The sequence below is a fragment of the Mesoplodon densirostris genome, chromosome 1 (assembly GCF_025265405.1).
Source record: "Mesoplodon densirostris isolate mMesDen1 chromosome 1, mMesDen1 primary haplotype, whole genome shotgun sequence".
Lineage (NCBI taxonomy): Eukaryota > Metazoa > Chordata > Mammalia > Artiodactyla > Ziphiidae > Mesoplodon > Mesoplodon densirostris.
In genome coordinates this window covers 87,314,661-87,328,999 of record NC_082661.1, presented here as the reverse complement: position 1 = coordinate 87,328,999, position 14,339 = coordinate 87,314,661, and the positions used below count along the sequence as shown (strand labels likewise).

The window sequence follows — 14,339 nt, the reverse complement described above, 5'->3', positions numbered from 1 at the left end:
ACTTAAAAAAAATCAGGTTGACTTATCAAAATTGAATAAGGTTTCATGATCCTTTCCAAGAGAAGATGGGAGGATTAAGGGGAGTTGGTAATTTTATTAAATTTATACAGTACTTCCATTCTTACTTCCTCTTTTGCACTTAAGGAGTGTTACAATAAACCAAGTCTCATATTACTTCAAGTGGAAACTTCGGTTTAGATTCTTCAACAGATAAAGGATACTTTTATATGGAATTAACTTTGCTGAGCATTATTTTTCCTATCTTGATATGCTGGTGTGGTGATGTAAATGATGATTTCGCAAGCATTAAAGAATAATTCTCTTTATCCTAGCTCTTTGGCTGTTTCTCTTGTCTCTTTTGTAAATTTACCCAGTGATTTCTGAAGTTTTTCAGTCAGTTCCTTTAATTATGTAGACTCTACCCAAGATAGCATAAATGAACACACTTCCCCAAATGTGGACATTGATAATTTCAAAGAATGAAAATAGTGTAAAAGCCCTTATATATACAAAACCTGGGAGAATCGTGGCTTGTATTATAGAATTTTGTACACGACCTCTATTACAATATAACCAGGACTGTTTTCTATCCAAGCCACAGTTTTTAGTTATAAAAGTTACAAGTAATATTAAGAAAGATACAGTGTTGAATTTTACACTAGTTTTGTTATTAGTTATCCTTGGAAACCATGGAAGTAAAACATTTTGTTAAAGTATTTAATATTAAGGTGAAGTTTTGTTGGCTTTATACCTACATTTGATGGTGTGCAGAATGCCCACATTATGGAATTGCACTTTTACTGTCTAAAATTTCCTTTGGACCCCAGTGTAATTGTAGGAAAGCTGAAGTACTTCAGTGTTGGGTTTCAAACAGTTTCCATGGTAGTACCTTTTGTTGACGTGCGGTATGGGCTTCCACTCTCTGGCCATCTGTAGAGTAATGGCATCATGGCTGAGTCTTAGAGGTGCACATTCTGGCAATTTAAAATATGTTGTTAAATATTAATGTCTTTTATTTAATGAAAAGTGAAAATGTAGCCTCCCACAACAGTGATTCTTCATGTTTATGAGCTACATCTTCCATACCAGTGGTTTTCTCTTCTTACTTAATATTGGGACCACCCTGCAGATAACAGTTTGCAGATATCCAGGAATCATTTATCGCATATGTAGATCACGGGCACAACTGTCTTATTACGAATTTGATTGATCTTTGACAGGTACATTGGAGTTTCTTTTGTTATATAAACAAATATTATTAGGTATATTTTACACTCTTATGAATATTTATATTAATATATTTGTAAGTAAATTATAAATTATATTGTAATGAGTGTACTTCATGTCAATGCTGCTTTTTTATTTTTTAAATTTATTTTTTGGCTGCATTGGGTCTTCGTTGCTGCGCACTGTGCTTTCTCTAGTTGCGGCAAGTGGGGGCTACTCTTCATTGCGGTGCGTGGGCTCTAGGCACGCGGGCTTCAGTAGTTGTGGCACGTGGGCTCAGTAGTTGTGGCTCGCGGGCTCTAGAGCACAGGCTCAGTAGTTGTGGCGCACGGACTTAGTTGCTCTGCGGCATGTGGGATCTTCCCGGACCAGGGATCGAACCGTGTCCCCTACATTGGCAGGCAGATTCTTAACCTGCCTGGCAATACTGGGCAAATATTGGGAACAACATAAAAAGTGACTTACCATGTTATGTAAATACATTCAGAGTTGGAGGCATTTGTGGGGTACCACTACTTGAGCTCTGCCCTTCTTCTGGTCCTAATCCTCATCCATTAGTATTGAAATATGTGGGATTCAACCAGTTAACTGTTATTTGGAGAGAAATAGTCTAACCTGAGGCTTCCCAGTTTTTCTCAAAGAGAGTACACTGGTTAACTCTATCTTCTCCATGACATACAAGAATATAAATTACAAATGTACCTGCATGTAAACAATTTCTGGACAGTACTTTTTTATAGGTTTGAAACTATTCATTTGAATGGTTTTATATTTATCTGGTTTGAAACCACAGCATCCGTGTTATTTTAGCATAAAAGGCTAAATGAGTAATAAATTATTATGATTATTGGATCAGTAACAAAATCCACTATGTTAAATTTGGGTACAAGCTAGTTGAATATATTTACTAAGGAATAGCCAAAGAGCTGTTCAGATTGCCTGAGTTATCTATATATAGTAAATATTTTTGAATCCCTTCATCTTTTTTCTCTCAACAATCAACTTCTGATTATATAAGTGTGAATTTTTCATTAGGTTTTAGGGTCATTTCTTTAATCTGACTTACAGTATTTTGGGTTGGATTTCTTAAATAGGCTCCTGACCTATTTCTCTCCTATGGCTTTATTTGCTTACACAGGTTTTTTTTTTTTTTTTTTTAATCTCAGTATTTAGCTACAGCCAGATTATTTCATAGATATTCTAATTTATTTAAGTATTTGAAAGTACATTGTATAGTTCTGTGTTCTTTGGTTTGGAAAAATCAAGAGTTGGCTATATTTCGTAGACAAATGATCCATTTAATACATTTTAATTCAATTTAAGGCTTTTATGTCTTTAATTTTCTTTAGGATAATGAAACTTTAAAAAATTACATTTTGGGCGGTCTGAACTTAGTTGAATTTATAGTGTTGTTTACAAAGAGTTAATATATTCAGGGCATCAGGAATGTCATGAAGCAAAACTAGGGTACGTAATTCGTAATTTTTTTTTTTTTTTTTTTTTTCGGTATGCGGGCCTCTCACTGTTGTGGCCTCCCCCGTTGCGGAGCACAGGCTCCGGACGCGCAGGCTCCGGACGCGCAGGCTCAGCGGCCATGGCTCACGGGCCCAGCCGCTCCGCAGCATATGGGATCCTCCCAGACCGGGGCACGAACCCGTCTCCCCTGCATCGGCAGGCGGACTCTCAACCACTTGCGCCACCAGGGAGGCCCCGTAATTCGTAATTTTTGACTAGAAACTTCATGAACATCATAGTTATCAGCCTGATACATATTTAAACTGTACAAAATTTGAATAGAAATTTTTTTGGTTGGCTTGAAATCATTGCACTATGATAATTTACAAGGGCCCTGGGCTGAGCAAGCAGGATCAATATAAATAAGGAAATTTGAGATGAGGTTCGTTCCAGAGGAGTTGACTGGATATTGAGTGCATCTTTTCATGCCATTCACTTTAAGGCCAAATCTCTCTGTAGTGATTCCCTTGGGGGTTCTTAGATCAGGTTACCTGTTTACCCATGGCCTATACAGCTTTGGGTTAGTCTTTCTCAGTTCCTGATTCCTTGACTATGGTCTGCATTTTGGATGCTGAGAAAGAACTACATCACAAGCTGCTTGGCTGCGTTGCAAGCCTCTGAGCAATTCATTGGTGTTTAGTAAACCTTAATTCTCTTATCTTGAGCTAGTGCCCCTTGGACACAGTTGGCAAGTTAGTCTGAGGTCCAGTTCTGAAATAAATTTTACTCGTATAACCTGTATACTATTCTAAAACTTCACAAATATATCAGTTGATTTTTGTTTGTTTGTTTACCAAATTAGTGCTCCTAAGACCTTTTCTTTGTGTTTTATGGACACATCTTTCAGTTTATTGGTTTGTATAATATGTACATCTGTAAGCAATTGATTAATTGAAAGGAATACATATTCCAGTTGGTATCATTTTCTTTGGACTCCAGTTCCTAACTGTTCTCTTTACTTTGCCATTCATGCATACATTCATGAATGTTTGAAGCTTTTGAGTTCCTTCTATGTGTCAGGTATTATTAGACATGGGAAATAAAAAAGGCAATGGAGCTAAGACTTATTGATACAACAGGTGCATTGCCAAGTCCTTTTTATGCATTATTTAGTGCTCATAATACAGTTTTGGAAATAAATATTACTATTTCAGTTTCACAGAAGAGGAAATTGAGTTAACTTACCCAACGTTAGTCATATGGGACAAAGGAGGGGAAAGGCATGATATGTAGAGGCCACAGGAGCAAAACTACACGCTCAGGGGTGTAAAGGAGTTTGGCAGGGCCAGGAGCTGCAGGCAGTCTGGTCTTGCTGGCGTGAAGCTGCAGGCAGTTGGGGAGATGGAGCCCTGCCTCGGAAAGGGGAGCCGGAGCTAAAGAATATGAGCCATTTTGTAGGTAATGGAGAGCTACCAGAGGGTCATTAGTTGGGGTATGCCATGGTCAGATTTGTATTTAACAAAGATAGCCCCGGGGCCAATGTGCTATTGTGCTTCTGGGGGCTGCAGAGGCGGGATGGTGGTGTGGGAGTTGAGGAGGGGAGAGGGAAGCAGAACATTGGAAGACTACTTGGTCATCTGTTGCTGTAATCCCGGTGAATCTTAAGGGCTTAAACTAGGCAGTAGCTGGGACTTTAGATAGGAGGGGACTGTAGGAGGGAGTGGGCAAGTTGTATGCATGAGTGAGTGGGATGTGGTGAAGGGCCAGGTTAAGGTAAAGATGAGCGGCTTCCTTGATGGAGTGGTTAATTTCTTTTCTTTGAGAAAGGAGTGCAGGTTGGAGGTGGGAGAAAAGCAGAGTTAGTAGATTTGTTGAATTTGAGTTCTTTATAAAACATTTAGGTGGTGCTATCTAGTACACAGCAGGGTGTATGTGATCTTTAAATCTATTTTCATCTCTATAGGTCATCCATTTGATTATGTATTATTTATCTCTTCCTACAACTAAAGATTTGAAGCTAACTTATTTCCTCCCTTTGTCTAGGACCAGCCAAGTTCATTAGATTTCTGTCTCTTGTTTAGATGCAAAAGGAAGTAAAGTTGTGAATCCATGCACACTCTTCTCTAGTATGAGAAATCTGTAAACTTGATTGTTTTCTGAAGCATCAGTGTGAATGAATTGGTTAGTGAAATAGCTTTTCACGTGCTCTGTGCAAAATGGCCAATTCAACAACTAGGTAAAATAGCCCCTTCTTCGGAGGTTAATACATTTGCCCAATTTACTGACTCAAAGGTATCACCATTATTCACGGACAGTTAAACTTTCCACTTTATTAGTATTTTTGCCAAGGGAAGGCATTCTTATACTAGCAGGGAGGTAGCCATAGGAGCATTAAAGAAACACAACAAAAATCTAAATAATGTTGACAAAACCTTTATTAAGTTTCTAAAAACTTTTCTCCCACTGTGCACATAATGTAAACTATTTTATAGTGATGCTTTTTTTCCTTACATCTGACTTTGAGAGGTCAAAGGTAGTTGGATGATAAGACAAAATGGAAAGAAGCAAAAATAAGGAGCATGAAAGGGAAAGGAAGTTATGTGAAACTTAGCAAAAGTTATAGACCAGTTTGAATTTGAGGCTTTGAACTATAATTTTCACCTCTTTTGATGGGATTGAGCAACAGTGAAGATTAGGATTTGAGATCTTATTTCTGACGCCTCATAGTGTGTGGTTGTGCCCCTCAGTCCTCTTGGAGGTTCTAGTTTTTTCTGATATTTAATTTACTTTGCATCTCAAATCATAATCATGTTTCCTTGGCTTTTTCCTCCTTTCTTGTTCATCTCATTTCTTTCCTAGTACAGTGATTTTCAATTTTTTTTCTTTGCTGATCAGTGGGACCCATTATCAAAGGAAATATTAATGGGCCTGTTCTGTACTGTGTCTGTCAGATAAGACCTGAACTGCTCTGACTGGAGAAGGAAGGCAGAACTCTGCCCTTGGCCTCCCCACCCCACCCTTTCTTGGGGGAGGGGGAGAAAGGCTTTTTGCGAAACCTGAGCCACAGAAGAACTGTAGGTAAAAACAATTGTACAATGGCCATCATCAAAAAATCTAGAAACAATAAATGCTGGAGAGGGTGTGGAGAAAAGGGAACACTCTTGCACTGCTGGTGGGAATGTGAATTGGTACAGCCACTATGGAGAACAGTATGGAGGTTCCTTAAAAAACTACAAATAGAACTACCATATGACCCAGCAATCCCACTACTGGGCATATACCCTGAGAAAACCATAATTCAAAAAGAGTCATGTACCAAAATGTTCATTGCAGCTCTATTTACAATAGCCAGGAGATGGAAACAACTTAAGTGTCCATCATCGGATGAATGGATAAAGAAGATGTGGCACATATATACAATGGAATATTACTCAACCATAAAAAGAAATGAAATTGAGTTATTTGCAGTGAGGTGGATGGACCTAGAGTCTGTCATACAGAGTGAAGTAAGTCAGAAAGAGAAAGACAAATACCGTATGCTAACACATATATATGGAATCTAAAGGGAAAAAAAATGTCACGAAGAACCTAGGGGTAAAACAGGAATAAAGACACAGACCTACTAGAGAATGGACTTGAGGATATGGGGAGGGGGAAGGGTAAGCTGGGACAAAGTGAGAAAGTGGCATGGACATATATACACTACCAAATGTAAAACAGCCAGCTAGTGGCAAGCAGCCGTATAGCACAGGGAGATCAACTTGGTGCTTTGTGACCACCTAGAGGGGTGGGATAGGGAGGGTGGGAGGGAGGGAGATGCAAGAGGGAGGAGATATGGGAACATATGTATATGTATAGCTGATTCACTTTGTTATAAAGCAGAAACTAACACACCATTGTGAAGCAATTGTACTCCAATAAAGATGTAAAAAAAATAACAATAATAAACGCTTTACATGTTAATATAAAAAAAATTGTACAGCTGCTCAGCTGTAGTGTTTTGCTTAATGATTTCTGGCTCTTAGTAGTATGTGGAATGGTGGGTAGCTGTTTAGGTGTTGATTTCATTGAACTGGATGACAAATTTAAGGAGGGTTTAGTTCTCCTCTTAAAATGTTCCAGACCAGGTGATGTTTTCTCATCTTTAAATTTGAAGTGTTATTTCTGTATTATTGTCCTGTGCATTTAAATTCTGTGTCTAGAAAAGCAACTCTTCACTTGTGTTTTGGTTTAATTTTATTCATTTTATTTTGGCCTAACTAGTCTTTGCAGGCAAAGAACTTTTTCATTTAGAGCAAACAAGTGAAAAAAGGCAACAAAATTATAGAGCTAAAAGAATGGATAATTTTGAAGTTGAGAGTTAACAGACCGAATTATATGTTTTGGCCACGTGCTGTCTGAGCGTATATAATAATTCCCTTGGTACGGCACTGGTGGCAGAGGATTGAGGTAAATGAGGATGAACTGAGGATGGGTGAAGGGAACAGTAGCTACTTACGGTTGGAATTCATGTGGGGAAGGTGAACATGTTGAACTTGAGGCCAGTGGCAAAGATGGGAAGCAGGGGAAGCCCTCTCTGTGAGTCATGTAGAGTCCCATTTGCCCAGTGTAGATGGTTTTGTGTGGGTGGGAATGGAGCTTGGACAGGATGTCCAAACAAGGGTTCTCTCTGTGTGAGTCATGTCCTGTGATTCACATCTGGTCCCTTACTACCGCTATGTGGCTTTACTAGCTTTCACGATGACTGATCAAATGGAAGTGTAGCAAGAGTGTTTCCCAATCTTTAGAAAGCTCTCAAAAATACAACCAGCAGTTATGTCTTCTTCACAGTTACGGAGACTCAAGGATACTTCACTTCTTTCCATTGTTCACCTCATTTCCTTCAGGCTCAGGGGTCAGATGTCTCTTCTTTTTAAGGCAAATTCCTCCTGTCTCCTCTGTTCTTAACCTCTTCGCTGTTTCTCTATCTACTACAAACTTCTTCAGAGCCTATAAGCTGGAAAAAGTATTTTTAAAGCGTGTGGTTTTTATTAAGTATTTTTTTTAAAAAAGCCTGTTTGTAAAATGGGAGTTCACAGAGATGCTCTGCCTCTCAATTCACTCTGTAGTGTCCTCCAATCAGGCTTTTACCGCCACCAAAGACTCCTAGTTGCCAAATCCAGTGGACCCTTTTCCATCTTCCCGCTTACTTGATTGCCCTATGGTTCGGGCGCTGTCTTTTCTTCCTTTCCTTGGAACATTTTTCTCCTTTGTCTTCCATTCCATCACCTTCTTTGGATTTTCTTTTTGCCTTTGGGAGGCTGTGTAGAGCCCACAGTTAAGAACCCACAGTCCCATGGCATGTGTTCAAGTGCCAGCTCTGCTACTTGCTTGCTTGCTGGTCACCTGGGTGATTCACCAAACCTTTCTAAGCCAGCGTGTTTCTTTATCTGTAAAATGGGGTTTCACTGAGATGGCCCATGTGAAGCTCTGAGCTCATTGCCGCCCTTAGCTGATATTAGCTGCCATTCCGATTGTAGGTGACCTTCCCTTCTCCAGCTCTTCTTTCCATTCCATTAATATTGCCTTTCGTGAAGCCCCCTCCCACAGCTCTAGTTACCACTTATGTGCACCAGTAACTGACAAGCCTGCTTCTCTTTCAGTATGTGGAGAAATGCAAAACCAGCCATCCTGTTTCTTATCCAAAAAATGAATCATCCTCCTCAATGGTTTCCTTCTGCCTTGGCCCTGTTCCTGTCTGCCTTTTCCTTTCCATTTCCACTGCTCCTGACTTAGATCAGGCCTTTTTTAACCTTCTTAGGTTTAGTAGTTTTTAAAACAGTCTTTCTGTCTCCACACATGCACAATTCTGTCCTTTTGTCTGCTGCCCTAGTAATATTACTGTGCAGAGTCGACCTTGTTCCTTGCCTGCTTGCTTAAATGCCCTCCAGGGGCTTCCTTTGCCAACGGGGTGAAGGCTGCTCTTCTCAGCCTGGCTTCCAGCCGTCCTCCCTCCCCACTGTGACCTTTTCCCTTGTTTGTTTTTCTATCCAATCTTACTGCTGTTCCAGTCTGTTGAAATACTTAACCCTTTGTCCAAAGCATCACATTGCTTCCTCTTCCATGTTTTTAATACATACTGAAATAGCTGCCTGCCCTTTTCTACTTTCCTGAGCCAGCCTGGCAAAATTACAGGCAACTTTCAAGACATTTGGGGGAAGTTTTTCTGATTTCTTTCCACTCTTCCTGTCTCAGTCCCTCCTTTATGTGCTCATATTACCCTGAGGAAACCTCTGTGTGTACATACTCTACTGCGCTTGATTACTTACATGCCTATCATTTTCTCTTGACTTAAGAGATCTTGACTTTTTCCTAGGGATTAGTACAATACTTGGCAGTGGAAGGCATTCAGAAAATGGCTGTTGAGTGAATAGATAAGCAGACAGGTGAACTAAGTCATCCAAGTTCTCACAGTGAGAGAACCCATGGTATTTGTTCATTTTTATGATGATACTGATGGTGTCCTCCTCATCAATTTGAAGTGGTCTTACTAAACAGAGAGGAACTACAGTTTGACTTGAGAGAAATAACTTTCCTAACCCATACCAATTTTGAAGGGCCATCTCCTCAAATCTTACCAGTTTCTCTCCCAACCTATTGCTCCTTTTAATTATGTTGAACCATTTGAAGCTGCCGGTATTCAACCATTCACTTTCATATGGTCAAGCTATAGAACAAATGGCAGGGAGTTTATTGGCCCTTATGCATCTGTGCTTTTTAGATAGGGTGGAAATGGAGACTAGCCTGGCTTTGGGTGGATTTCTCAAAGGGTTCTGAACCCACTTCTAATGTGGGGCGTGGTTTCCACACACCAACAAGCAGTTCTCCTGTACCAGATGGGTGTCTTGCTGTTCAACTCAGTTCCGCCATTGTCTGCTGGAGATAGCATCAGCTCCCACAGGTTGAGGGTGCAGTTCTGCAAGACCACCCCTCTTCATACTCCCACCCCCATTTCAGACGCCAGTTGCAAGGCCAGATTGTCACCTCTGATTCCGACTGACTGGCTGTAGATTGGAGTTTCCAATGACCCCATCATTGGCTCACAGATCTCAGAGAAACATTTTACTTACTAGATCACTGGTTTATTATAAAAAGAACACAACTCAGGATCAGCCAGATGGAAGAGATGCCTAGGGCAAGGTGTGTGGGAAGGGGCAGGGGGCTTCAGTGCCCACTCCAAGTGAGCCACTGTCCCTACAACTCCATGTGTTCACCAGCTTGGAAGCTCTCCAAACCGTGTCCTTTTGGATTTTATGGAGGCTTCATTACATAGGCATGATTGACTAAATCATTGGCCATTGGTAATTGAACTCGATCTCCAGCCCCTCTCTCTTCCTTGAGGTGGGGTTGTGGGTGTGGGACTGAAAGTTCCAACCCTCTAATCGCATGGTTGGTTCCCCGGGCAAGCAGCCCCAAAACCCCCATCCTTAGATGCTTCCCAAAAGTCACCTCATTAACAAAGTCAGGTGTGATTGAAGGGGGTTTGCTATGAATATCAAGCTCTTAGCATTATGAAATTTATCACTCTTATCTTCCGGGAATTCCAAGGGTTTTAGGAGGTCTGTGCAGGAAATGGGGACAAAGACCAAATATATGTTTCTTATTATAAATCACAGTATCGCATTTTCCCACTTAGTAGAATGAAGAGCTCTGGCTTAGTTTCATGACCTCCACATGAGATAAGTGAGGCTTCCCTGCCCCTCCTTTTCCTACTTGGCCACAATCTTTTGTTTTGGCTGTGGGGGTGGGGGATGGCTTGGGGGGATGAAAGCTGCTACCAGTCAACACTCTGGGGCTGGGAGATGAAACTGGGAAACACCTCTTCTCTTGGATTGTATGCTTTTGGCCACATAATTACAACACTAAGGTTTTCCTGTAGGTTCTCTCAAGGCTGACTCTGTTCAGAGGAAAAAGAGTCTTTCTTCTTTCCTTGAACAAGAGGAGACTATTGTTAAAGAAAAAATTATTCTCGCACTTGTTAAATGGTAAAGATGACTTTCAAAACTACTGCAGTAAAGGTCATGCCTATTGCAATAGAAGAGAAGAGATTGGGTTCAAGTCCAAATATAGCAAAGGCAGCTGGGAACTTACAACCAGTGAGCAGGATGAAGGAGGTCAGTGGATGGAAAGTTACTAAGAGGAGACATTAAGGGTGGAGGGATTCTTGCTGAACTGGCCTAATAGGATTCTTGCTAAAGGCAGCCCATGGATTTATACGTCAAAGATGGAGGATGAGGAACTTGAACAGATATTAAGGTTTGCAGGATTCTCTGTAAACTGACTTTAGCAGGGTTCGTGCTACAACTGGGCTTGGCAGGCTAGAGACCAGTCCTAGTCAAAAAGAGTGCTCTGAGGAGCCTGTCTGAAGTTTGGTCAAGGAGGGAGTCTGTCTCCTGGACCCCTGAATGCTACTTTTTCAGGAGGCGGAATGCAGTGCCACTGAAGAGAGGTCTCAGAGCTGACCTCTGGTGCTGTGTCCCATGCAAGTTCTTCCCCATGGATATGTCTCTCTGTTGTCTTTTTTTCTCTTTTTTTTTGATGTGGTTGGTGTTAAGATACTGTAGGCAAATGCAGTAGTTGGATGTTAAGGTGGAAGAGAAATTTTTTTTCCTTGTAGGTGATCGTGCTTCCATGCATTCATAATGAAACAGAAGTGATTGTAAACCAGACAAGTCTTCTCAGTCCCCAACCCTTATAGCTGTTTATTTCTCAGTTTTGGATGGAACCTTGACAGGAGTTGTGAGGTACTTCAAGAACATTTATTGGTAAAAATAAATCCTGGGAGCCTCCCTTTACCATAAGATAAAAATTTATGGCTCAGTATTAATAAAGCCTTCTGATTCTAAAGATCTAATGATATTACAAACAGTTTTTGGAGATATTAAAATATTTGGATGATTAAAAGTACTATATATGATAACATAAAATAGGAACTCTTACAAACAGTATCTTCTAATATATCTTTAAAAGTTCTAAATTCAGAAATTTGTATTCTTCTGGCACATGAGCTACTGAAAATCTTTTCAGGTTTTGCCAGGTTATCTTAAAATCCCTAAGTAAGTATAAGGAAACAGGACTAGATTTATTAAGAGCATTGCTTAGAGTTCAGTGCCTAGGGTAAGGCCTCAAGGTTTTTTTTTATTTTTTTAACATCTTCATTGGAGCATAATTGCTTTACAATGGTGTGTTAGTTTCTGCTTTATAACAAAGTGAGTCAGCTATACGTATACATATATCCCCATATCTCCTCCCTCTTGCATCTCCTTCCCTCCCACCCTGCCTATCCCACCCCTTTAGGTGGTCACAAAGCACCAAGCTGATCTCCCTGTGCTATACGGCTGCTTGCCACTAGCTGGCTGTTTTACATTTGGTAGTGTATATATGTCCATGCCACTCTCTCACTTTGTCCCAGTTTACCCTTCCCCCTCTCCGTATCCTGAAGTCCATTCTCTAGTAGGTCTGCGTCTTTATTCCCATCTTGCCCCTAGGTTCTTCATGACCATTTTTTTTTTTTTAGATTCCATATATATGTGTTAGCATACTGTATTTGTTTTTCTCTTTCTGACTTACTTCACTCTGTATGACAGACTCTAGGTCCATCCACTTCACTACAAATAACTCAATTTTGTTTCTTTTTATGGCTGAGTAATATTCCATTGTATATATGTGCCACAAAAGGCCTCAAGTTTTAATGCAGGCTCAGTATGCTCCCAGATTAAAGTGGCGAGAGGCTTAACGGGAATGAAGCCTGCAAGGAAGTGCCCTTCGTGAACCAGGAGGTGCTGGTGGAGCTTGATCACTGGGGCGATGCCTGAAGGAAGAGGGCCTTGGAAGCCAGCCTTCCTGCTAATGGTATCGCAGGTGGGCCAGGAGAGCTCGTGCACTGAATTGGTGCACTGCTAATCCACATTGTAATGGTCTGTTTCCCATTTCAAATGGGGTTATATTGATATATCTTATCAAATGATAAATTTATGTAAAGTCTGAACATGAAACAGAGCAAGCGGCTTACTGTTTATGTTGTCTATCGTATTAGTCATGCTGTGAATAATATTCCTGTTTTTCCTGTGTCAGGTGCTCAGAGGCACTGTGACTGACTTCCCTGGATTTGATGAGCGGGCCGATGCAGAAACTCTTCGGAAGGCCATGAAAGGCCTGGGTAAATTCAGCCTTCTTTTTGTTCTAAAAAAAAATGTGACATTTGTTTTTCTGAACAAAAAATCATTGTTTTACAGTAAGATTAACTTTAGAATATTTTGAGCTGAACATATATAGAGAGAAACATTAAAGGAACAAAAATAATGACTGACCACCCCTAGTATTTAGTCTCTAGAACCAAACAGGAGTTAAATTCAGCCTCTTTGTTTTTTTAGCTTTTCAGCTTTACCTGTATGGTAGCTAACTGAGTAGATAAACAGACATTCCTGAGGGTGATCAGCTGTGCAGCCTTTTGCTCTCAGCGTCCAATCAGATATCCAGTTCTATAAGTTTCTTACACCCCACTGTCTTCTCTTTCTCAGCTTTCCTTTTTTGCAGTTTAAAAACCTCTCATCTTGAGGACTTCCACATATAATTAATCCTCCTGTCCTCAGGCTCCTTCTGTACCAGTGTCCATGGGAAGGGATTCGTCTTCCTCAAACTTGGCTCTGACCCCATCACTCTCCATTCTGAACATCTTGTGAGATTCCCTGTTGTAGCAGGATCAGGTGCAGGCTTTCTGGCCTTGTAAGGCCTTCCCTGGTATTCCAGCCCACCTTGTCGGTCTCAGCGCACATTACTGCCTGATGTGTCCTCTGATCCAACCGTGCCAGGTGATCTGCTATTCAGGAAAGCTCTGTATTTTCCTACTGTTGAGCTTTTCCTGGATTCTAAAAGCCTGTCTTTCTTCCTTACATCACTGCCTGTCAAAATCTTTTCATCCTTCAAGCCTGTTTTGGGTGGGTGTCACCTTCTCCATGAAGCTTTTCCCAAAACTGTCTTCCTCTGCCTTTCAGCTACGAGAACCTCCTCTGAACCCCATTTAACACCTGGACCTCTCCTGAGGCCCTTGTCACATTCCACCTTACCTCACAAAAAAAATTTTGTATTTTTTACCCTAAATTGTTCGTAACTTGAAACCAGGGTCTATATCTTTTCTCCTTTCTCAACCCCCTGGAACACCCAACACATCATGCCTTGTGAAGAGCTGTTATTTGAGTAACTATTTGTTGCAAGAAAAGCTAGGTGCACTCAGTTTTTAAAAAGTCAGGAGAATTTTTGCATCTCCTTCACAATGTGTAGGGGTAGTACGTATTGTTGGAAACAATAACATTTTGATATTGTAAATTTTATGGTTTAATAAATTACTTAATAAAATATATTTTATGAGGCAAGGAATTAAAGTGACTGGGGAGCTGGTTACAAAGGTTATTGAGTGAGTGGGCATGTGGCAGCCGGGATGTAATGGTTGGAACATAATTGCAGGCACCGATGAGGAGAGCATCCTGACTCTGCTGATATCCCGCAGTAATGCTCAGCGCCAGGAGATCGCTGTGGCTTTTAAAACTCTATTTGGCAGGGTAAGACTATACTTCATCCCAAGGTAGAATGTGAGAGCAGCTTTCTCTTTTAAGACTAGC

General features: G+C 40.6%; 1 protein-coding gene across 1 annotated transcript in view; it reads left to right on the top strand.

Annotated features, from left to right (window-relative positions):
- ANXA5 (annexin A5) overlaps nucleotides 1-14,339 on the top strand; it is a 32,038-nt gene that overhangs the window by 1,255 nt on the left and 16,444 nt on the right. Inside the window, exons 3-4 of the mRNA XM_060105529.1 lie at nucleotides 12,796-12,880; nucleotides 14,185-14,279. Coding sequence (XP_059961512.1) covers nucleotides 12,796-12,880; nucleotides 14,185-14,279 — 180 coding nt within the window. The remainder of the gene's footprint in view (nucleotides 1-12,795; nucleotides 12,881-14,184; nucleotides 14,280-14,339) is intronic.